The 25,717-nt window shown below is 40.2% G+C and overlaps 2 protein-coding genes across 8 annotated transcripts in view; one reads left to right on the forward strand and one right to left on the reverse strand.

The window, feature by feature from the left end:
* REPS1 (RALBP1 associated Eps domain containing 1) overlaps positions 1-4,126 on the forward strand; it is an 86,437-nt gene extending 82,311 nt beyond the window's left edge. For all 7 annotated transcript variants that reach the window (XM_077776077.1, XM_077776079.1, XM_077776081.1 and 4 more), the window contains 3 exons: positions 886-1,034; positions 1,789-1,894; positions 3,858-4,126. In XM_077776077.1, the coding sequence (XP_077632203.1) occupies positions 886-1,034; positions 1,789-1,894; positions 3,858-3,926 (324 nt within the window). In that variant the 3' untranslated portion in view covers positions 3,927-4,126. The remainder of the gene's footprint in view (positions 1-885; positions 1,035-1,788; positions 1,895-3,857) is intronic.
* A 1,551-nt stretch (positions 4,127-5,677) lies between these two features.
* Positions 5,678-25,717, reverse strand: part of ECT2L (epithelial cell transforming 2 like) — a 68,127-nt gene continuing 48,087 nt past the window's right edge. The window contains exons 12-20 of the mRNA XM_077776076.1: positions 24,699-24,785; positions 22,002-22,216; positions 20,589-20,736; positions 18,671-18,744; positions 18,415-18,571; positions 17,448-17,513; positions 15,661-15,749; positions 7,758-7,930; positions 5,678-6,307 (exon numbers count right to left, since the gene is read on the reverse strand). Of these exons, the coding sequence (XP_077632202.1) occupies positions 6,180-6,307; positions 7,758-7,930; positions 15,661-15,749; positions 17,448-17,513; positions 18,415-18,571; positions 18,671-18,744; positions 20,589-20,736; positions 22,002-22,216; positions 24,699-24,785 (1,137 nt within the window). The 3' untranslated portion in view covers positions 5,678-6,179. The remainder of the gene's footprint in view (positions 6,308-7,757; positions 7,931-15,660; positions 15,750-17,447; positions 17,514-18,414; positions 18,572-18,670; positions 18,745-20,588; positions 20,737-22,001; positions 22,217-24,698; positions 24,786-25,717) is intronic.

The raw sequence follows: 25,717 nt of genomic DNA on the forward strand, positions 1-25,717 counted from the left end.
AATAAACCCACACCTGACTGTACCATTAGTTTACTATACTTGCATTATCATGTATCTCTCCATCCTTTATCTACATCAGCTTTTCTTATCCTTTTTTTTGCATTTCAAAGTACTTTACAGATACTGGCATATTTTTCTGTTCAAGGAAAAGTTTTGGTAATTATTTTTTTCTGTTCTCATCCAGGCATTCCCAGTAGTTATTACAGCATGCGTTTCTGAAAGTGCCTAAATACTACTTTCTGGACACCTTATTTTTTAATGTATTTCTGTGATTTTTTTTTTAATACTGAATTTTATTTTTGTCAGCTCACAGCAACAAATAGCACTTAACCAAAGAAATGGCATTTGATTCTCATATTTATTTATTAACAGATCAAATCAGGTTATGGTAAATACCAAAATACCACATTCATATCTGCTAAGGGCAGATTCACAGTTTCCTACAAAATGCCCACTTGTATTCAAGAGTTGAAAATTATTAGTATTTTTGAGTCAGAAATCGTATGATAATGGATGCAGATTTCTGCATCCAAAAAAGGACTCCCTTTTTTATTTATTAAATAGGTATATATATTGAGCATGTTTCTTGTTAACATTTAAACTGTGAACCTTACAGTTTTGAGTCAGATTTGGGACTCCGGGAACTCATGTTGCCCTTTATAAGAGAGCGCTGCTGTATGTGTGCATCCACAATTGTGACGGCAGCCAGCCTTTCCTAGCAAAATGTAACGTGGCTGTTGGTACATACGTATAAGTTGTTTTAAAGTGGGACAGATGACTTTTTAGAGAATAAGCAGTTTAAAGAAAGCAAATGATGTTGGTAAAGTGCTAATTAACCATGAATGTTTTCAAAACATGCTCATTGCTAACGGGATTCTCTTCTAGAGCAAAGGCACAACACCTCTTGCTCCACCACCTAAACCTGTTCGAAGAAGATTAAAATCAGAAGATGAATTAAGGCCGGAAGTTGATGAACATACACAGAAGACAGGCGTCTTAGCTGCTGTTCTGGCATCACAGCCTTCTATTCCGAGGTAATCAGAGCGGCTCCCACACAAATGTAATTACTGGTAACAAAAAGCACAGCAATCAAAGTATCAAACTGAAAGGAATTATGGTCAGACTAGCTCTGTAGTTGAGCTGAGGTTCTTAGCTTTTCCTCTTTGAGCGTTTTCTCTTTTATGAGTAAGTGCAACATTCTTTCTGCTTTTCCTCTTTCTATTATCAAGTTCAATTCCAATTCCATTTTAAAACCCAGACGCAAACCCTAGAGCAGATTTTTAAAAAATTAATAGTGTAGAAAATAACACCAGTATTTATACCGTGTTTGTCCTAGATCGAGAACCAGCTGACAAAGGGCTTGTGGGCCAAATTCATCCCAGAACCTGTTTTTGTAAGGCCCAGCGCTGGGAATTAGGCTTTCACATTTGTGTAGAAAAAAAGAAGAGCAAGAGAAAGAAGAAAAAAAAAGAGAAAAGAAAACACACACAAGAATATGTGGCAGAAACCATATGGCCCACAAATTTAAAATATTTACTGTGTGGTCGTTTACAGAAAAAAGTTGCTGATGAATTCTATAGAAGAAGAACAACTAAAATAGTAACAATAATAATTAAGCTTCTATACCTTGGGTTGGCCATTGGAACTAAGCAAGTGAGGCAAAAGGCTATGGTGTTAAGGCAAAAGATGCTTCTACTCTCTGGTGTTAGAGCTAGGTCAGGGAAGAATGGAGAGAATTTAAAGATGAGGAATGAAAGTCATGGTTTCTTGCCCTCTTTATCTTCTCAGGTCTGTTGGGAAAGATAAGAAAGCAATTCAGGCATCAATTAGACGCAATAAGGAAACCAACACCGTTTTGGCCAGATTGAACAGTGAATTGCAGCAACAATTAAAGGTATTCTGAGTCTTTACTTGGGAACTTCCAGGGACTCAGAACATCTCAGAGTTAACTGGAACTTCGAAGCGATCCGGCAGTTCATAGGCTAGTGTGAAACTTCCCAGGTAGCAAGAGAAACAAATGACTTATCTAAAATGTTCTTTACGCCTTTAAATCTTTTCATACTAAAAGGAATTCTGTAGCCTCGTCTCTAGTCTGATTGCCATAGCCTATAGCCTCCGTCTATATGGCATCATTGTTACTGTGATGTTCCTGAACTTTCGTAACGAAACCCGAGAGGACATGTTGTGACTCACGTACCTCCGAGATCATAGACATGGGTCTCTACACTCTTCTTGAATTCTAAGGTGACTTTGAGTATTGTTAGCTTATCCTTTCATCAAAGGCAACTCAAAATCTATTAAAGGCACTTAACCAGGTCTAAAGAAGGAGGATGGGGACAATTTAGATCATGTCACGTGTGGAAGAGAAAAGACTCGCCTCAGTTGAAATGCCGCTTACAGCCAGCCTGGCCTCCTGTCATCTGTGCTTGAGAGGAATGGGTTTGTTTTTCTTATTACTGGGATTTCTTTGAGCCCCTACAAATAAAAATTAGCCAGAATCATTTATGGTTTATCAACATCATTAAACATTCATGTCTTGTAAACCAGTGGCTCTCAAATCTTAATCTGTACACAGTTGATTAGGGGTCACGTTAAAATGCAAATTCTGGTTCATGTTCGGTCTGGACTGGGCCCTGAGAATTCTGCATTTCTCATAAGCTTCTAGATGATGACTGTTGGTCTCAGTTTGAGTAGCAAGGTTGTAAACCACAACAGTGAGAAAAGAGTCCATGGAAGTATAAGTTGAAATAGAAAATTGTAAAATTAATGCAGTTAGTTCATTCTCAAAACAGTCTGTTATATCCCTCATCTAGCATTTATCACATTGTCTGGAATTACTGTGTATGACACATTTGTCTCTCTGGCCTACTGAAATTAACTCAGAGTAAATCCTAACTTTTTCTGTTCAGGGTGACCGCACAATACATTGTCCAAGTCAAAATACTTTTCAGAGAAACGAGAGAGGGATACGTTAATGCGTAGGCCAGGACACAGAAATAAACTGGGATTCTCGTAGATGAACTTAGAACCATCTTGTCTCCGTCCCCAAAACCTAGCACATCTTAGGCATTTGATAAATACCTGTGAATGAATGATATTTTTGTATTAACTCTTTGATCGAAGAAGAGATTTGTATTCTGTGTTTATGAAACTGGTCTGTTGTAAAGGAAGCATGTAAAACTGAGAGCAAGCTTGCTAGCACCATCCCTTGACAAGGAAGATTTATCAGCACATGTTTTTCTGAAGAACTAAAGAAACCTATAGAAACATCTGTATACAAGCTATTTTAAAAATCCTTTTTCTCACTATATCTGAGAACAGAAAATAGGAAGTATGACATGAAATAGGAAGAGGTAGTTGTGGCTAAAACACAATACTATCGGGATAGTCAAGAAAAAGGAAAAAAAAGTAGGTGAGTTAGAATTTGCTGGCTGTCTGAAAAGACTGCTCAAAATCAACAGTGATTAGAAATTCTGACTACAAAATAAATTTATCTGTGAAACAAACTCAAGTGAGTTTCAGGAGTTGTGATGACCAGATATAATTACCAGGAGAAAGAATCTGATTGATTCATCAGCTGTTGCTGCAGGGAGTAGGCTTTCTGCAAACTGCAGGCATGAACAGCCATCACTTGCAAGTATTGGCTTTCTAATAATTAAAAAACATTTTATCCTGATGTATTTTGTAAAAAAAAAGATTTTAATTAAGAAACCACTTTTTTAAAGTGAAGTATCCTTTTAAACTATGACTGCTATCCCTTCATCTTAAGAAATTTAAATTGTTTTCTTGATGCTAGTTAAATGTGCCTTCATTTTTATATACTTCAAAACATAACTTAGCTTTGCATCTTTTCCCAGGATGTTCTTGAGGAGAGAATTTCTCTGGAAGTTCAACTGGAACAGCTTCGGCCATTCTCTCACCTATAAGCCAGTGGCCGCTAACTGTGAACGTCCCCATTCTGAAGCAGCTCTGGGTTCAGGCCAATTCGGAGACCCAGACATTCAGCTCACTGCTTAGTTCAACATGAAATTTTATGATTCTGTTTTGCCCTATATGTTCACCTGTATTTAAGTATCTTTTATTTTTTAACTTCAACAATAAAAGGGTCAGGATGACTTTTTCTGGAGGACATATTGTTTTTGTTGGCATCCCACCCTTCTCTGCTCCACAGCATCAGGAACTCAGAACACTGGTCCCGTGTACGTGCGTGGCCAGAACCTCACGCTGATTTGATGTACAGAATGGCCTTCCCGTTTATATATCTCAAGCACAGACTGATATATTTGCAGAAAGGGAGATGAAATTAAATAAATTGTCAAGTTTTCTTTTAGGTTTACATAAAGCATCTACATTTATTTTGTAAAAATTTTAAAATGAGTTTCCTACTTAATCTTTTGTTTGAAAGAACTATATTGCATGAGGCATTCTTTAACCATAATCAGCTATCTTCAGGAGTCACATGGGACTTTCAGGTTCTTCCTGTCTACTTGTGGGTCAGATTTTATCCTTTTTCTTGTGAAAACTTGAGCCATTTCACAAGTAACTTAAAATTTTTGTGCGTGAGATTTTGACTCAGTAGTTATGTGCACTTATGAGGTAGCTACGAAGCCAGGCTTTTCTTAATTGTCTCCTAGAAGGGAAGGGAAAGTGGTGAAACCACAGACAATATAAGTACTGCCCACTTGCAAACATCACCATTTTTTGCATGATTTATTCACTTAACTCTCAATCAGAAGCTTATGCTTATCAGTCACTACAGAGATTATTTTCAAGTAATAATGTTTTAAAACTTCTGAGGGCATTAACTATTCACAGAATAAATGAAAATTCCTTGAGATTTCTAGTTTACCTTCATCTATCAGGTCATTCATTCTTTTGCCATAAAGACAGGTTTTTCTTATTAACAGAGCTTCTGAAGTATACCCTATTAAGGATGATATACTGTCTTAGGATTTGTTTTATATTATATGATACATTTTGATCACATTTGTAAATTTGCATTCACTGCTGACTAACAGCAGATGTTTCCTTTACTGATTTATTCTGTCTGTGGGATCAAGATGTTAAGCTGCATGGATATATCCTAACGGAATCAAAGTGTGATTTTACACTAATAAAACAGCACAATATTTAACTTCTGTACATTTTGTAAACAAGAATTTAAGTTTTTAAGAATTAGAGGGAATCTGTGTGTTTATTATTGAAAAAAGATGTTTAAAATAGCCCAGTTCACAATCCTAGACTGTACTAGATTTTATTATTAGCTTCTTAAAGCGGAATATGAAACAGAAAGGAAACTGACAGCTGAAGGCTTCCAAGATTAATATCTACTTTAAGTAAAAAAATTTTATTACTACTACATACATCAGCAGAAGTTTCCAGGTGGCTCACAGGTTATGGCTTCGTTTGTTAAATAATTAACTGAAGGCTTCAAAGACACAGAAAACTACTCAGCACCTATTTGCCGTTTCTCTTAAAACAGAATTGTCTTAATTTCTTTATTTTTGTTTCTTAAAAGTTTGTTTTTTCCACCAGCCTTCTAATTAACAATGTCTAATTTAAGTATTTAAAACTTCTTACTTGGAAGGTCTAAAATTTTAATTTGAAGCCAAATAAATAAAAATTTTAAGTTTGCAACCAAAAAACACAAGAGGCACAGAAAACTTTTAGTGCCTGCTAGTGGTTTGTTTTTAATGCTCTCTGGAGGAGTACATTCATATTAAGGATATACGCAACAGGTTTTTGAGTAAATTGTCATTTATAGTATACACATTTCTAAATCAGTTCTATCATGAAAATTTATAACACTGTGATTGATAAATCACCAACAAAATATTTCTCTAAACTGATCATTTAAGAAACACTTTTTATTCTGATCTTGTTTGTCATTAGACCAAATGAACAAAACGCTCAAATTAATCTAATCATAATAATACTGTCTGTGAAAAGTTACTACCAAAAGAAGTGCTTCAAAATTTTGGACTCAAGTTGTCGTTACTGTACATTTCACCTAGTTGATCGTGGATGATAAAGTCTCAAAGTTAGGAGGGACTTTCTGGATCATCCTAGTTCATTCTGCCATCATCCCATGACACATCATCATTCTGCTTCCCACTGCATCTTCGGGAATAGAAAATACCTTGTGTTTGGCAGGCAGAATTAGCACCCGGAATGTCTTCTCACTTGTCCATACTACTTTTGATGGCACGTTGGAGTGCTGACAACCACAGGAATTTGTCAGTCTCAGCCTCTGTAGCACAAATCCACTCACGTTTTGGACCTTGAAGAATAAATGCATTCTTGGTATCTGTAAAAATATTTGAGGTATATACCATTTAATTTTGGCAGGTCACAATCAAAAGAAAATGTTTTAAAATTCAAGAATTGACCAAGTCATCTTTAAGAATTTTTTAAAAACTAAAAAGGGAGTCCAACAAATACAAATCCAATTTAGAATAGAACTTCTTAAAAATACTGAATAATTTAAATATCTAAAATAACTTTGTATAATTGTTTAATTCTAATTAGCACTTATTTTTAAAGACTGCAAGTGGTAGATGATGTAATATTCCTTAAGTTTTTTGTCTTGGCCACTCCAGGAGAACTGGAATCAGTGAGGTCTACACCAAGAGCTGGTGCAGGTACAGATGCTGAGCCCTATATATGAATCACGTTGGTCTGAAGGCTGGTGTCAGAATTAAGCCAACTGTGTAGCTTGAGTGCCAAATGTTTAGCAGGTTATAGAATGATGTTTTCACACAGGGCAGAGCTGACTAAGGGGAGATGAAAGCTGACTGCATCCTACCCTCCTTATCCATTCCCAGTGATTATAGATAACTAACTCATGTTACCTGAGTTTGTCTTCTAGGTGGAAATACTTATTTTCGCCTTTGGTGGGGTTTTTTTGTTTTGTTTTGTTTTTCAGGTTTAAAATGGGGCTAAAGCTAATGGGAAGTAGCCCTTTTTCGTTGCGTTCCTTCTCTAAGATCTTGGTTCCGGCTTTAGCCTTAAGTCCTGCCTTGACATGCAGTGAAAAATATTGGCCAGATTGTCTGGCCTCCTAGAAATTGAGGAAAGAGAGGGATCCTTTTGAGCTTGGGAAGTAGAGTGTAGGATAATAACTAAAGATAGACACAGTATTTTTTTTAAGTAGGATTTCTTTTTGAAACAGATGATCATTCTATTGAGGTTATTAATCAGTGAAATGTTTGTTACTAAACATCCTTTGCAAATCTGTTAATTACAGAAGAACTTTTAACTTGAATATGAATTTAAGGAATAAAAGGTACACCAAATCTATAATAATCACTTAGTCCTAGTGGAATGGGAATGTAGACAGAAATCTAAAATAGTAGCAAGTATAGGCAATATAGAGTCCTAGTAAAATGGAAAAGTGATCGATAATAATCTAATACTGTAGCAGTTACAAGAAGTAGCGAGTAGTAGTGAAGGGCTCCAGCTCTCCTGTCAGCTGCTTCAAAGAACTCAAGATGATGTGGGTTCATGTCTCCTTTTGTGATTTTTGAAATTGTTTTCCTAATATGTAGTGTGCATGTCTGAAAATGCAAGCATTCCTTTCTTTTGCTGTTTCCGATAGATGAAAATTTACATTAAATGAAACCTAAAAACATTTGGATAATTATTGGCAAATTTGCGAATTGAAATCCCAATCCTTTCCCCACTTTTAATAGTTAATGAGCATTATAAAATAGAGCTTTCTAAAGGTATTTAACTCTTCGAAGAACGAGAATACATACATTTGGAATCTGGAATATCCTCTACAAGTAACCTATGAAGAGCCACCGATGCAATGAACTGGTAGGTTGATTTTGAAGTCCTTTCAAATGGAGTATGAGATGTGCCCCGACTAGAAACAAGTAGTGCATCATTGAAGAGGAAAAGACTGAGATCACGGGTGTGTTCATAGATCCTGTGTTAAAATGGAGAAGGGTTACGTATACATACATACATGTTTTGTTACACAATTCATCATCCTTGCATTGATAAGCCAGGTGTCCAGGCTTTTGCCCACTACAGACCTTTGGAATGGCTCGTTGAAGTTCTGAGTATAGTCCCTTCTGTCTCAGATGTGAATAGTCCCTCTGTCTCTCACTCAGACCAGGGCTCTGGGTGGGCCTCAAGGTTCCTGGTGGAATGGTCTGAACGTACTCACTGGCCAAGTATTCAGTCAGTGTAGGGGGAAATGGAGGTTGAACTTTTCTTCCTTTATGACCTGAATCATGTGACAGCTATTTTTAAACTTTGGTCAAGTTTGGTATTTTATGTTTGAAGTATATGGGTAATCAGGAAAGTAAGTTTTTGTTTGGTTTCATCTTTAAAGGTAACAACAGTTTGGGGTAGAGAAAAGCACAAGGACCAATGTGGCACAAGGTGTCAAGTACAAAGCAAGGAAAAGAAATTCATTTAACTCCTAGGTAGGAAATTAGAATTTTTCTAATTTTGATTGGAGGGCAATCAACAGATTATACACTTCATTAGTATGAAAGGTTAGAATTAAGTAGCTCTTCATTTTCACTGATTTTGCTGCAGTGGTCAGCTGTAGGCATCCACAGGCAAAATGTGGTGTCCTCAACCCCCATCTATGACCCTCTTCACTGTTGTGTTGCTGCAGCCACGTCTCTGTGTGTGGTAGGTGCCAGTGTGCTCTAGGAAGAGTGCTCAGCAGAGTCACCCCCCCCCGCCCCCGCAAACACAGTGTCCCCAGAGTCCCCACACACACCAGCAGTGGCTAAGTGAAGCTAGCTCAGGGTTTTGATGGAGGAAAACCAAACACCTTTCTTCTCTTGGATCCATCAAGAAATCCTCAGCTACTCCAAGAAAGGGAGTCCGTTTACTGGCTTGATGTTCAGAGGAAGGCTCTCATTTTTTATCTTCACCATCTTTAACTTTTAAATTGTCTACGTACAGCCACATAAAGTTTTACGTAAATGCTAAAGTGACATCAGTCCATACCATTGGCTTTTTTAAATGTACTTTTTTTTGTGTCACTTCTTTTTGCTTGGCTCCCTCTTCCCTACATTCAGCTCACCCAAGTTACTGAACTAGTACCTGTCTTTCTTTGTTTTCTTCTGTGCTCAGGTAATCACACGCATATGTACATATGTATATACACATCTATCTACAGGTAGGTTGCCATTATTTTACAAAAATGTAATATTATTCACACTTTTTTTCCTGCTTTTCTCCACAACGGAAATCAAGTTAACTGGTATGGCTTTAATTTATCCTTTTTAATGGGCAAATAATACCTTATGTTGTGTGTAGACCATTATTTATTCAACTCTTCCCCTTTTGATGCACATTGGTTTTGTTTACAGGCTTGGGTCTTTTTCCTCCTTTTCCTTTCTCTCCCCTTCTTTTCACTAGTTCCCCATTGTCACTGTGAGCAGTGTTCCAATAAACTGATCTTTACACAGAGTCAAATCCTTTAAATGCTGTTCTTTATCAGATAGGCTTTGGGGAGTTGGATTGATTGGTCAAAGGGTTTATGTATTTTTATTGAAAATTTCCAGATTGCTGTCCATAAAAGCTGCTATAATTACCACTTAGAATCCACTTTATACAATGGCTCTGACTTGTACATAGTACAAGACTTTTTAAAAATTTTTTTTATTTTTGAGAGAGTTGGGGGGGAGGGGCAAAGAGAGGGGAGACAGAGTATCCAAAGCGGGCTCTGCGCTGACAGCAGTGAGCCCAATACAGAGCTCGAACCCATGAACCATGAGATACAACCCGAGCCGAAGTTGGACATTCAACCAACTGAGCCACCTAGGCGCCCCATAGTACAAATGTTAATATCCATCTACATTACCTGGAGAATTTTGTTAAAATGCAAAATTTGATACCATAGAGCTGGAGTAGCCAGAGACTTTCTGCATTTCTAAAATCTAATAGATTTTCAACTCATCTAATAGATGATGCTGATGTACAGACCACATTTTGAAGTGAGGCACTTAAATCATTTATTAGTTAGAACTATGCCAAGCTAGGCAAAGGACTGGTCTGTGAATGAAACATTTTTAAGGAGTACTAAGCTTCAGAGTCAGCTTTTTGGAGACTATTAGGAAGTACAGGTTGTGTTCGATTATAGATAAAAAGAAGAGCAGTGGTCACCTAACCCTAGAGCCAGCTTTTCCTTTCTCACACATTTCCTTCCCGTCTCTATGTGGTTATGATTGAGGCCGGAGGAGTTGGGGTGCTTGCAAGAAACAATATTAGAGATCAAGTTGATAGGGTATTCTGACAGGGGTGAGGGAGAGAGGAAGCAGGAAAGGCAGGAAATACATTTTAAGTCTAGATGTAACGGTCTGTAGTCTGTATGTGGTGGATGGTCACTTTTACATAGGAAACAACACCCATATTCTTGCCCTTTTTGGCAATAATTTTACCATATTACTGATAAGAACAATTATTTCTATCATACCAGTTTAGAAAAATGTTCAAACCTATAATAAAATTTTGCTCTTTTATCGCAATTATCAGAGAATATGCACACAAGTTTGCTTTAAAGAAGTGGTTTTGAAAGGAATGTCTGCTTTGGTAAATAATCACTTTTTTCCTTTGGAAGCGATAGCATTGAAAGTGGAGGTAAATGAAAGAATTCTAGTTTTGTGACTCACTTGGAGCAATTGGTTGGGGGGGGTAGCCCAGGGAAGGGAAGGAGCAGGCACATTAACAAACTTAGAGTTGAGGCCATTTGTAATCAGAGCAGGGAAACAGTCTTGAAAACACACAAAGAGGGGCGCCTGGGTGGCTTAGTCGGTTGAGCCTCCGACTTTCGCTTAGGTCATGATCTCACGGTTTGTGGGTTCGAGCCCCGCGTCGGGCTTTGTGCTGACTGCCAGCTCGGAGCCTGGAGCCTGTTTCAGTCTGTGTCTCCCTCTCTCTCTGACCCTCCCCTGCTCATGCTGTCTCTCTCTCTCCTAGAAATAAATAAAACATTAAAAAAACACACACACACACAAAGAGGCTTTTATCATTTCAATCTGATTATGAGAATGCTCATTAAAATATAGTAAAACCTTGGACCGTGAGTAACTTGCTCTGCGAGTGTTCTGCAAAACAAGCAAACGTTTCTAATAAATTTTCACTTGATAAACGAACAATGTCTTGCAATACGAGTAGTACGTGAGGCCGAATGTCATGTGATTACGACTGAGTCAATGGTCCTTGAAATTCGCTTTGATATACAAGAGCTTTGGATTATAAGCATGCTTCTGGAACGAATTAACCTCTCAAACCAAAGTTTTACTCTCTCTATAAATCTGAGTTCTGTCTAGAAAGGTTTTCAAAGCCACTTACTAAATTAACCCCCTCAAGATCAACAGTTTTCATCCAAAGACAAGAAACACCAGACCTTTGTAAAAAAACCTTAACAATTCCTCTACATATGTTAAAGTAAATAATTTCACCTTTCATATTGACATCATACAGCAGCTGAAGTGGCAACTATGGATCCTACTAGGGTTTCAGAAAGTCACTTCTGCTCACACTGAAAAGAACTAACCCTAAGGGTAGAGTTTTTTACTCTGGACTTGGACAGAATTTTTCTTATTCAGAAATAGGTCAAATGACTCAGCAAAACGGAATAGATCTATTCTAGTTTAAATTCCTAACATCATTCTGGAAGTGTTTTGTTGTTGTTTATTGTATTAGACTGCCAAAACAACCAAGTACCCAACTTCTGTAAATACATAAAACCTTCAAAGCAATTTTCAGAATGCAACCCCTGGCATGAACTGACTGAGCATCGGTTCTCTGAGCCGACCGGAGCCCAAACCCTAGCTCCCATACGTCCACACTCTGACTTGAGGGTTGTGTGGCTCTTTGAGTTCCCAGGATAAGAGTCCATTCAGAGTCCAGTATCCCTGGGAAGTCCCCAAAACAAAGTGGCCCTGGTAAATGACTGTAGGTCTCTCTGGGTAAGGCTAAAAGGAAAGTTTACAATATATTTTTGGCAGTGTAATATGGTTTTTCCTCAAAAGGACTCGGTCTGAGAAATGGATGGCTCCATTTGGGGATTCAAGGCCATGCCACTATTCACCAGTCCTAGAAGGCTCACCTTTTGGCACCTTGGCATCAAGTGAGGGAAGGGGGGTGGGAAGCTTATTTCAAAACCAGCAGGCTTCAAGTCACATAAGTGAAAATTGGTGTTTCTGAAAAAAACTATAGTATAAAAGTTCCAAATTCAGAATCAACAACTCTTCTTAGATCCATCAAAGAGCTGCGGTCATAAGGTAAACCAACAACCCAAAAGCCAGAGAGACACACTGATAAGGGAATCACAGCTTCCCAGAAGCAGAAACTCCCTGATGGAACCACATCAGGACAGGATAGTTAAAGGATAATTGACTAATTGCTAGAGACAGTGTGAACTAGTGTAACAGATTAAGAACTCCTGGAAGCCTCGCCTTAGGGGAACATTCTGTCCCCACTTGCATGAATTTTAAAGTTACAGGAGTTTTACTTCCAGGAGCCCCAACAGATTCTCCCTATAAAGATGGAAAGAAAACTCTTTTCATTCCAGATGGGAAAGGGAAAAGTAACTTTTCTGAAACATGCCCACAGAGTTCTCTTCTCCTTAACAAAGGACTGCCCTCAAAGGAAACTATTTTATCGGAATGGAACCAACATGGGGGAGGAAACTTGTACGCCCAGCTCCTCCTTGATTTCCTGTGTCTTAGAGGGGCACCGAAACAGAACAATATAAAAAACATGACTGAGAAACACTTGTGAAGGTCCTAGCCTAGGGGCCCAGCTCACTAAAAACGAAGACCTAATTAGGAGACTATAGAACCCCTCTCCTACCCTCCCTTCCATTTGACTACCACATCCATAGGACTCCTTTTAATGCCAGGGATTATAGCTAGCTATAAGGAACTAGAGGGCTCAGACCCCTATTTATGGGAAACTCGGTGACAAAGGGGAGACAAAAACAAGACACCAGAATTAACTGTAGCTTCTGACACCACAGCTACAACAAACAGTAAATAAACACAGCCTAACCTCTAGGCAGATAAACATAAAACCTCACACTAGAGACCTATTTACCTCAGTTCCTTTCACCCAATATATCTATCTAGCTTTCAACGAAAAATTACAGGTCATGCTAAAAGGAGAGAAAACACTTTGATAAAGCAAGCGTTAGAACCAGACTCATATGGCAGGGATGTTGTTGGAATTATTAGACAGGAATTTTAAATATTTATGATAAATAAATAAATAAAAGTAGACAACATGCAACAAAAGAACAGATGGGTAATATGAACAAAAAATGGAATCCCCCCCAATATAAAATTGTAGAAACTAAAAACACTGAAATGGAAATGAATAAAGCCTTTGATGGGCTCATTAGCAGATGTGACATAGCTGAGGAAAGAATCAATGAGCCTGAAGGTACATCAATAGAAACTTACTGAACTGAGAAGCAAAGAGAAAAAGGACTGAAAAAGAACAGACTATCCAAGAAATGTGGGACAATTACCAAAGGCATACCTATGTCTAATGGGAAAAGCCGATGGAGAACAAAGAGAAAGGACAGAAGAAATATGTTAAGTGATAATTGCTGTGAATTTTACAAAATGATTGACAGACACCAAGCCACAAATCCAGGAAGCTTATAGAATACCATGCAGGGTAAATACCAAAAAATCTACACATAGGCATATTACTTTTAAACTCCAGAAAATCAAAGGCAAACATAAAATCTTGAAAAAACCCAGAGCACAAAAACAAAACAAAAAACCCACCTTAACAAAGAGGAACAAGAATGACATTGGATGTCTCCTCAGAAACCATGCAAGCAAGAAGAGAGTAGAGTGTAATAAGCATTTAAAGAAAAAAATCCAGCAACCCAGAATTCTGTAGCCAGCAATATTATCCTTCAAAAGGGAAAGGGAAAGACTCTCAAACAAACAAAAATTGAGGAAATTCATTGCCAGTAGAACTTCCTAGTAAGAAATGCTAAAAGAAGTTCTTTAGGGAAAAGGTAAATTATGTAGATCAGAAACTCAGACTTACCTAAAGAGAGAGTGTTACCTTCATGAGAACATGAAGGTAAAATAAATTCTAATAATAAAAAGCTGGAATAATCCCTAGCATGTCTCCCACTTCACCAGTATGTTCAGAATTTGCTGGTTTGCTAGCTAGTTTTCTTCCATCACTACACAAACAAAAACAACAAAACAAAACAAAAACACTATGACCATGATAAAAGTGATACAATGGTGTAATTTGATTTTCATTTAGAATCATTCTAGGTAGGAATAGAAGTGAGAGGATTGGGTTTCTTCTAACCACCATCTGCCCCACCCCCACCCCACCTTCCACCTATGCCTTTGGGAAACATTCACTGAAATATTCACTGAAATGACAGGCAAATCCATTTTTACTTCTTTTATTGAAATTGGACAGATTAAGGGAGTTGACTTTTCTCCATTTGGTTGCTACTTGTTGAGTTCTCATTTTTGCCATTAATTCTAAGAACTTAGTTTTGCAAATAATTTTCCAAAGCAGGGATCAGAAAATTATGACCTTACCATTTGTTTCATAAATAAAGTTTTATTGTAACACAGCCATACTGGTTCATTTATGTGTTGTATTATCTATGAAGATTGTATTATTTGTGTATTATACCATTATGTTGCTGCTTTTGTGCTGTGAAGGTGAAGTTAGCAGTTGCCACAAGCTATTTATTATCTGACCCTTTTTTTAAAGTTTTTATTTATTTTAAGAGAAAGAAAGAGAGTGGGGGGAGGGGCAGACAGAGAGGAAGAGAGAATCCCAAGCAAGCTCTGCACTGCTAACCTAGAGCCTGCTTCAGGACTCAAACCCATGAACAGGGAGATCATGACCTGAGCTGAAATGAAGAGCTGGGAGCCTGACATACTGAGCCACCCAGGCGTCCCCCAATCTTTTGTTTTTTAATGTTTTATTTATTTTTGAGAGCAAGAGAGATGGAGCACAAGCAGGGAGGGGCAGAGAAAAAGAGAGGGAGACACAGAATCTGAAGCAGGCTTCAGGCTCTGAGCCTTCAGCACAGAGCCTGACATGGGGCTCGAACTCACAGACTGAGAGATCATGACCTGAGCTGAAGTCGCCGACTGAGCCACTCAGGCGCCCCTCCCGCAATCCTGTTCTAAAGGAGGAAAGGGGATGCCAGCTGATGGGAATTAGCACCCTCCCATCTTTTGTTCTTACACTACTGTGAGGTGAGGAACAGATACAGTGAGCCCTCAATATAATAGTGGTTTCTTGGTGAGACCTTGTTAATACTAACCTCAATAACTATCTGAGGATAATTAACTGGCCTTCTCTTTCTTATAGCTGAGCAAATCACTCGTGTGATACCCACCATGTGGATCTCCTTTCAAGCAGGAAAGTGACCAACCTTCAGAATTCCTGCTTCTGTGCAGTTTGTGGTTCCCACAGAGACCATGTATTTTCTCCCATTCTATCCAGTAGCTGCCTGGACAATATGAGTAAGGTAATACAGCACTTTACATTATCCCAGAGGAATGTGTGGGGAAGTTTCCAGTTCAGTACAAAGATTTCTTGTAAACGTACGTCAGACATTGTACTCGATCCCAGATACAAGATGAGCAAGTCATCGTCACGGCCTTAGGATAGTTAGATGTTTACCTTAAAGAGAAACTTACTCCCTCATCACAGCAATGAAGTTGGGCTACATCTTGGACCCTAATCAGATATCGGTTTTCCTCTGATAGAGTCTATGAAATCAAAAACAAAATTAGAAACATTCACAAATTTGTAGGAAATAAAAGTCCCACTACTACAGAACCATTTTTTATCCCATACACTGTTGAGTAGAACTCAGTTTAATTATGAAAAAGTAAATATTTTTATTATGAACAAAACAGGCTTTCTTCAGAAAGACCACAGCCTTGACAATGGAAACTATATTTGAGGGTGTTATCTAATTTTCAATTTTTAATTTTTTAAATTAATTTATTTTTTAAAGTTGTAAGTAACCTCTGCACCCAACATGGGGCTTGAACTCATGACCCCGAGATCAAGAGTCATATGCTATTCTGATTGAGCCAACCAGGTGCCCCTGTTGTCTAATTTTTAAAACTACTGAAATTACTGTTTTACTTGTAAATTCTTTAAATGCTTTCCTAGTATTAAAAAAAAGGGGAATGGGAGCAGGAAGGAAGGGATCTATCAAGAAAGGGAAGTGAATGGATCGTTACAAATTAAGAAGTTAGGCCCTTGCACTGATGTAGCCATGGAGATGATCACTAGGTATGAACAGTGACTCAGAGATAAAGTTCAGATTCTATGAGTGCCAGGATTTGGGACTTTGTGTAATCCAATCAGCTTCACTCTCCCATCAAAAGGTAAAGATCTAAATTCTAACAAAACGCCTCCATCTTGTTTCCCCAATTTGACCAAATAAAAATATTGCCAATCAATTGATACTTTAATTCAACATAATTTGCTGGGCTCCTACTAGATGCCAAACACTAGAAGACAAGTAAATCATAGTTCATACCTGATGGAGCTCCCAGTCTTATGAATTAAGTGTTACAGAAAAGTGTGACAGAGATGTTCAAGGTGCTGCAGAATTCCCAGGAAGGGGGGAATTAATTCACAGCTGGAGATGCTGGGGAAACTTCACAAGGAAGATGATGATTGAACTTGATTTTTTTTTAAGTTTATTTATTTTTGAGAGACAGAAAGAGCAAGCCAGTGAGGGGCAGAGAGAGAATACCAAGCAGGCCCCACACTGTCAGCATAGAGCCCGATGCAGTGACTCGAGCTTACAAACCACAAGATCATGACCTGAGCCAAAACCAACCGACTGAGCCACCCAGGTGCCCCTGAACTGGATTCTTAGAGAATAAATAGTTTATCCAGTGGATTGAAAAAGGAAGGCAATTTTAGAGAAGGCAAAGCATGAGTGAAGCACAAATGTGTGAGGAAAGGTTAACATTATTAAAGAACTATGAGTGGATTTGTGTGCTTTGATCATAAAGTAGGGCAGTAAGAGAGAAAGTAGAGTGGGGCCAGATGATATTCTGTAGGTAACAGCTAACAGACAACTCCTGAGATTTCTTTAGATATCCTCAGTGCACAGAATCCTGCACCAGGCACTATGTGCAGGGAGATGTCAAATATTAAGAGACATGGCCCCTTTCCCCAAAGGAGGCCATGTTCACAAAAGTACCAATCACGGAGCTAAGACTGAAGAAAAATTATGGGATGGGGTCAAGTTCACTTGTGCCTCCTCTCATACGCATCCTTAACACTAGCAAGGAAGTGAAATGTGAGAGCTTGCCAGCACGTGGCACACAGCAGGCACTCAACAGATGTTAGCTGAATCGAAAAATGCAGGTCTCCTTTGCCAATGACTGGAGGTTACATTCAATGAGCATGAGATGCAGTGAGTACATCTGGATACGTACCGGGCATCCCCTGATGATTCTCTGTATGTCTGACAGCTGATCTTTCATACCGACATTTTGCTTCACCTAGTAAACAAAGTGGTTTTAGGCACACTAAAATTATGAAAGTTTTATACATAAAAAATAGATTTAAAATATTTTACATCACTCGATATAGGGCTCCGTATTTTCATAAACTTTAATAAGAGTCTCAGTTTTGTGTCCCAATTATTTATTTTTATTTTTGTTTCAGAGAAAGGGAAAATGCAAGCCGGGTAGAGGGGCAAAGGGAGAGAGAAAGAAGACCTTAAGCAGGCTCCACGCTGAGCGTGGAGCCTGACATGGGGCTCAATCCCACGACCCTGGGATCATGACCTGAGATGAAATCAAGAATGGGCAACTCGACTGACCGAATCAGCCAGGTGCCCCATCGTGTCCCCAGTGTTTTAAAACAAGATGCAAGTGACAGCACTGTATTTGGAAAATATCTTCAGGGCATAATATGTTATCAGGTTACATTCAGTCTGGAGCCCATGAAACATGCCCATCACTACAGTATTTTCAGGATGATAGTCTGTCTTCCAAGATGCCAAATTCTTTCAGAGAATAATTATGATTGCTTTACTTACTGAGTCAGAAAACTTAAATAACAAAGTAAGAAGTACCTTCAGAAACAAAGGATTTTGATTTTTTTCCCTTTTACTTATCTAGAAAAATCAATCCAAATATCCGTCTTCAAACTTTCATACTAATAAAAGTTCTATTGCACTTACACAGATATCTGAAAACATTCTGTCTCATGTTGTTCGGCTTAGAATAGATGCCCTTAGTGCTCCAAATCACTGAACCCAGTGATTTCACATGAAAAGGATGAAAGGCTTTGAAGTAAAGAACACTACCAAAGGATAAGCTATTTCAGGATCTTTGAGTCGGTACCGCAAAGCATTGTAACATTCTTCAAGGACACAAACTCTTATCAGCAACCAACCTGATCTATATAAGTTTTATATTTTTTGACCAGGTCAATTGCAGCGGTCAAGTCCCCACGGTCACCATGTTCTGCAGGAGTATGAAGCCTCAGAGCGTAGAGAAGATTAATATATTCTTCAAATCTTCTGGATGGGTATAAAAGCAGCTCCGGGAGGCTGTAGGAGGCATAGGAAAGGGAACGGTGGTCACTTTCTGAAGGTCAAGGTATGCCCTGTACTTGGGGCACCCCTGCTGTACTTTCCCTCAGAACCTACCTCAGCATTTTGGTAGCAATGGTCTTATCATGCCTCTTCAGGAAAGCTCGGAAGGCTGGTGTCGTTTCTCTGCACTAAAGGTGAGCATTATACCAAAATTTTGTTCTTTGATACGGTTGAAAAGCTCCACCAGGCAAGGACAATCTATGAAATACTCAAAGCAAAAGGGCAACACCTACATCTGACCGAGGTATTATTAGTACTATTGGCTCTTGCTGACATACTAAGTACAGTGTATTAGTTATACCCCAGATTAACCCTATTCAGCGAACTGAGACAGTATAGACAGAATGGCCTTGCAACCAGGAAAGCCTGGATTAAAATTAAAAATTTAATTTAATTCTACCTAATTCTATGTGTCCTGTCAGTTATTTAACTTCTCCGAGCCTCAGTTTCCCCATGGATACCGTAACTCTCATGGTGAGGAGAGGAAAAACCCTATCCATGAAGCGCTTGTCCTATAGTAAGTGTTATCTCCACAGTAAGAAACTGTTCACCTGTAATCCTGCTGTTAACTATGTTTTCACAGGAGCACTATAAAGAGGCTCCACTGTACTAAATATCTGTTTAAAACCGGATACTTTTAGTACTTTTTAAAAAGTATTCATTCATCATTATTGGGGCACTCAGTAAGTGACCTCATTTTTCTCAGTACATACGTGCCTAAAAGACACCAGTAGTGCTACTTTCGAGACGTCAAATATTCACTGTTGTAATATTCATAGCTACCGTTCATTGAGTACTGACTTATATGCGCACTCCCTGCTAGAGAAATAGACACCATCGTTATCCCTAACTATAAAAATGCTGGTGGGGCACCTGGGTGGCTTAGTTGGTTAAGCGTCCGACTTTCGCTTAGGTCATGATCTCGCGGTTCGTGGGTTCGAGCCCCGCGTCGGGCTCTGTGCTGACTGCCAGCTCAGAGCCTGGAGCCTATTTTGGAGTCTGTATCTCCCTCTCTCTCTGACCCTCCCCTGCTCACGCTGTCTCTCTCTCTCTCTCTCTCCTAGAAATAAAATAAAAACATTTAAAAAATTTAAAAAAAAAATGCTGGTATCCATTTGTCTATGATAATATCCTGTCCGAAAGGTTGGTTCTATGAAATGGCCTTATTCACGCAACTTTCCCATCATTCACTTGTCTAGCAGCTTTTAGTTTAAACTCCCTAAGCAGGGCAAGAAGAACACCACAAAGGGAGACATCTGAGGTCAGGGATGGTGTCCTCCCGGCCCCCAGGCCTTCCCCTTGGGGCCTTGGTGCAGACCGACACTGGCAGAAGTGAGAGGTGCTGTCTTCTGCTGAGCTTTTGATACAAACTGAAGAGGGAAGAAAGGAAGATCTCATTGCCAGCAGAAATCCCAATAAGAGCAGTGAGTGATGCAGAAGGAGCCGAATATTCCTGCCCAGACCACATATGGCATGTGTTGCAACAGGAAAAAATGTTTATAATGAACTTTCTAGGGAATGGAAGGCAAAGATACTCCTTATGGCACAGTGAGCTTTCACAGATTGAGTGTCCCTATTCCAAGAAACATATGGATTATTGATTCATTTTCTCCGTAAGAGAGTGGAACTTGTCAAGGTCACACAGGATTGTGTTGGCAGAGTACAATCAGGGCTCTCCATCTTGTTTCTACCTAACTGTTAGACATGTTTCTGTACGTGGGCCACAGGGTATCTGGGGCAGATGAAAGCTTGGACATGTGTGTGATTAGTTCAGTCCAACAGTCAGTTCCTGTGTCCTGCTGTATCAAGCACTAATGCTAGTCCCTAGTGATACAAAACGAAATACGTCAGAATCCCCATCCTCAAAGAGTTCACAGTAATCTTCGAATCACAGTGTCCTTCGAATCACACACAAAACTTCCTTTGGAACTCCAAAGGTCTTATACACGCCTGGATGGTGATTCAACATTACCTTCTCCATAGTTTTCAGAATAACCGGGTAGTTATTGAAGAAATTGGTATATATGTTCAACTGGCTTCCAAATTTGAGGAATATTTCTCCCACGCAGTGAGCCGGGCCCCATTCCTGCAGTCTGCCTCTCAGGTTGCCTAGAAACTGCCTGCCGTAGGAGAAAAGCGTGCCCGTGAAACCCTGGCCAGGGATAACCTAGGAACTTAACAGATAGGTTAGCTGTCATCAGTGCAGCCTGGTAGGGCTTTTGTCAAATCTTTTTGCCTTGACACAGAGCAGGGCAGCTCTGTCAGGAAAGGGGGGTGGGGGGCGGAACTGGGGTGTGAGGAAGTATCGGGCTGACTCTGGTGGACTCTCACCTCTTCCTCTTAATTCCTTGAGCCAGAAGCCCAGGCTGGCCTCCACGGGGCTGCCCCCGACTGTCCCCCTCCCACATGGCCAGCCAGGCGGGCGGCGAAGTTTTCTTATAGTCCTCGGAGGAGAGTGCTTGACTCGCTTCAAGTGCCATCACTCCCACTGGGCCCATTTCCCTGAGGCCCTAAGGTTGCCCTTCATTCCGCTGTTATGGCCTTGAAACCTGGAAGGGGCCTGTTCAACCTGTTCTTTTTGTAGGAGCTGGGGCTGCTGAGTGTGAGGAACCTCTGAGTTACCCAGGGAGGTCCTGGCAGAGAGGCACCAGCTCAGTTTCCCACTTGTGCACATGATCACGTTTCTTTGCCAACCAGGGCATATAGGAAACAACCTGCTCTCACGGAGCCGACCCCCAGCCTTGGGTTCTCGAAGTACAGTGTCCTAGAGACCTGACTCCATGAAGTCCTGTGTTTTCTTTCCCTTTGCTCAATGAGACACTGCTGATTAAGAACAGTGACAGATGCTCTCTCTCAAAAAATAAAAATAAAATAAAGGGGGCACTTGGGTGGCTTAGCTGGTCAAGCATCCAACTCTTGATTTGGGCTTCAGGTCATGATCCCATAGTCATGAGATCGAGTCCCACATCTGGCTCCGTGTGCTGAGTGTGAAGCCTGCTTGCGATTCTCTCTCTCTCTCTCTCTCTCTCTCTCTGTCTCCCTCTCTGCCTCTCCGCTCCCCATCTCAAAAAAACAAACAAAAAATGAAACAGTAACAATCAGTTCTTCTCATCACCTTCTGTGTGAACAGTATACTGAATACAAAATCCCCAGGCACTGAGCTCCACTCCTTGAACTACGGTGTTGAACTGAGGCCAGGATAAGCCCCCAGGAATTCTCACTATTGGTCACAGCTCAGTAGCAAGAGCCCTCTCTCTTGTGAGATGATCAGGGGCTCCGAGAAGGGCAGAAAAGAGCCTCTGTACAGCTTTTGAAACAATTAAGGGCATGTTCCTCCCAAGTCACAATGAATGAATAGTTGAAAAAATACCTATACAGAGTTTACCTGTTGAGACTTAAAATCTGCAAAACGTCAGAGAAAATGATCCGGATATTTGTGGCACTCAGAATTGCTCTGTTTGATGCCAGTGCTGCTTTCAGTGGTGCTGCGTAGACCTCCCTCACCGTTTCTAGCATCTGCACATATTTTCTCTCACTCTGTAAGAGTTCCCTGACAACTCCCGTTCGCTTTCCAGCTGAATCCATCTGGAGCTTTCTCTCCTGTAGAAAGGCATTAAGAACTCATAGGGAAAGCAGGATGACTCTTTCCATGTTTATAGCCTCCAAGAGCCTGAAAGTCGAAGGAGGTAGACAAATGACCGATCGAACAGTCAGGCAGTCACTCTGAGGTTCCCCCTTTGGGGTTTGTGATATACAAGGTTGAAGGGGACCTTGGTAGGGGACTATGGTGGACCCTGCTAAACACTGCTTGATCTGATCACCAACTTGCCCCTCACATCAGGTCAGTCTTGGATCCTGAGGGTGCCAGACTGAGACTCGATGTCTATCTATCTAATCTACTTGAATACGTATTGAGTGACACATGCTAGGTGGTCACCACACAGTGATGGGAAGGCACAGAGTCTTGCCTTCATGACAGTGACAGTCTCGTGAGGAAGCCTTTGGGGTGCCCACTCTTGATTGCTTTCCCGTGTCTTTTCCCCAGTGTCTTCTTGATTGATTTATAGTGTTTTATTGAGTACACTGCAGACAGCAGCACTGAAATGAGCTAACCGTCCTATCAATGAATCTGCTTCTCACAGGCAGTTATGAAATAATAAACTCATGCTCTTCTTTCAGGATTTAGGAAAAAGGAAAAGGACCCTAATGTGGTACAGTGGACCCATTTGGCTAGGTTGCCAAATGTCCTGTGTTTTCTATACTTCAAAGTCTTGTTTTATCCTTTAATGCAGAGGGGGAAAAATCATACACTGGTGTAAAGAAATTCCACACCCTATTACTATGTGTGCTATGTTTACATATGGAGAAATTAATTTTCAGTGCGGGGACTAGGTAATTCTTTTATCTGTACTTTTCAAAAGTTGAAAAATGAGTATCTTTACAATAGAAAACAATGAAAGTGTTTAATTTTTGAAAACGTTATGGCCTTGTATTTGACCCTACAACTATTAATACTCTTAGAACACAATTTTTTCTTTTCCTTCAGCCCTCGAATGCCCCATACTGCCCCAAATGAAATATGACAATACAAAGTATAACGCTATGTGAACTTTGCCCAAAACGAATCAACCATAACATGAAGTAGAATTCAAATGTAAAAGTAATGTAAGAGAAAAAACAGAAAACCCATTCTACGAAATACTATAAACACACTGTTTTGGTAAAGTTTTATCTTTCAAACACAGGATTTATATATATATATATATATGTGTGTGTGTGTATATATATATATGTATGTATGATACTCATTTAGACATTCCTAATGAGTTAAAAAAAAAATACAGTTGTATTGGGCTCTGTGCTGCGGCTTGGAGCCCATATTATGCTTTTTTGTGTACAAATATTTTTAAAATATTGGAGTTCCCCAATTTATAATCATTTTGAATTATGGTTTCAGTTGTCAAACCTATGTTGTCCTAAAACCATTGTCAGATGTTGTGACCAATAGTGAGACGAGATACTATCATATTCATAGCACCATGTGAGACACCTTCTCCTTGGTGATTCCCGGGGGTGCACCCGAGGGTGAGCAAGCACCCACACCATGAGGTCCACACGGGCGCAGCCGCGGCAGGTGGATTCGCCCAGGACATGGCTGGGCTTGGTAAGAAACTCGGCAGTTGAGCTCCAGGCTGCGGGATTCAGGTTTCTTTCTCCGCAGGTCGTGTGACTTTAGGGAAGTCTTTTAAGTGTTCTAACTGTAGCCCCTCATCTACAAAATGTGGTTGTTAACATCTACCTTAAAGGATTCTGGGAAGGGAAACATGGCGATGACTTTGCGAACGTGGGATGAAGAAAGGCAAAGTGGCCTGAGTGTATTGTGAGGGCAGGACAGGACCGCGCCTCCGCCAACTGCCGCCTCCTCCACCTGCTGCCCTTTGTAAACAGAAAGACAGGGCCCCGAATGTTATACTCAGCCTTTGAAGCCAGACTATGAGTTGGTGGGTCATTTAGAAACTGTGAACCTGTATGTCCATATGCCATTTCTCTAAATGCTATCCTGCTGTCGTATTAGAAAATCAGAGTAGGGCACCTGGGTGGCTCAGTCGCTACATGTGCTGTTTCAGCTCAGGTCATGATCTCACGGTTCTGTGCTTGGGGTGGAGGGAGCCCCAGGTTGGGCTCTGTGCTGACAGCTCAGAGCCTGGAGTCTGCTTGGGTTTCTGTGTCTCCCTCTCTCTCTGTGTCTCCCCAACGCATTCTCTCTCTCTCTCTCTCTCAAAAAGGAATAAACATTTTTTAAAAATTAAAAGAAAAAAAAAAAGAAAATCAGAGTAGCGCAGAGATGGCTCTTGCTCCAAGATGTTACACTTCGATCCTGTTGGTTAACTTCTTTTCAGATCATGACATATTTAAAAGGAAAATCTACCTGTTGGATTCCCTCACTTCTATTTAAGGTGTCTCCCCCACTAAGGGAAACAGTCAAGAAAAAGGAATTAACCAGAATAAAGGCTCTCACCTTGTTTTTTTCTGGTCAGGAGAAAAACAATGGAAAATTCTCACTGTGTAATCATTGGCTTACCAGCTTAACCAGCGTCTCAAAATTTAGATCCCTTTTGCTGAGACTTGATTTTGTGTCCTGAGGGTCGTCTTCTCTACCATTTCTTTCCTGAGGATTAAATGCAGACGTGATTATTTGGAGGCAGGCCTTGGGATGTCTGAATGCCCGGGGGCTGCTGTGCGTCCGGGAGCTCTCTGCCTTCAGCCCTAACCACCTGCTCCCCAGACACAATGAATTAGGCACTTGACGTGGTTGATGACTCTCTTAAATTAAATCTTATGTTAAAAAAAGTAACCTTGAGCTTCCTAGGAACTACATTATACTTGAGAAACTGAATTCAGAGTAGCCCCCCTTCTCCCCGGGAGGCAGGACAGAGATGGGGGCGGGGGGGGCAGTGCTAGCTGCTCACTGAGGCACAAGGAATCCCACACTTTCCAGGCCTCTGCCTCAATTCTGCTGCTTATCTTACTTTTAAAGTTACCAGAAGGGACATCTGGGTGGCTCAGTTGGTCAAGTGTCTGACTCTTGATTTGGCGCAGGTCCTGATCTGGGGGTCGTGGCATCCAGCCTGCTCTGGAGACAGTGGGGAGCTTGCTTGGGATTCTCACTCTGCCCCACCCCCACTCACACTCCCTTCTCTCTTAAAAATAACTAAACATTAAAAAAATAATAAAGTTGCCAGAAGAAAAAGGTCACAGCACTTTGTAAAATCCACCCCTTTTAAAAATCTAATGAAAATGTGTGAGGAACAATTCACATGCCCTCTCTAGACCTGTTTCCACATTTAAATATAGCTTATTCTTTCTTCACTTTCTCTTGTGGCTTTCATATAAATTAGCACATTAAAAAACAAAAATAGTCCCACCTGCTGCCTGCAGGGTCCTGCCTAGCCACGGAATGGTCCCGAGTTTGTGGTGAGAGCTGAGCATGATTTCCTGCTCAGTGCTGCCTTTCCTAGTCCAAGGTCAAACTACTCATTGTAACCGCTTATGTTCTGTGGTGAGACTAGGGGGTGGGGGTAGGGTGGGGGGGAAGCAGTG

This window comes from Crocuta crocuta, unplaced genomic scaffold (assembly GCF_008692635.1).
Source record: "Crocuta crocuta isolate KB4526 unplaced genomic scaffold, BGI_CrCroc_1.0 scaffold25, whole genome shotgun sequence".
Lineage (NCBI taxonomy): Eukaryota > Metazoa > Chordata > Mammalia > Carnivora > Hyaenidae > Crocuta > Crocuta crocuta.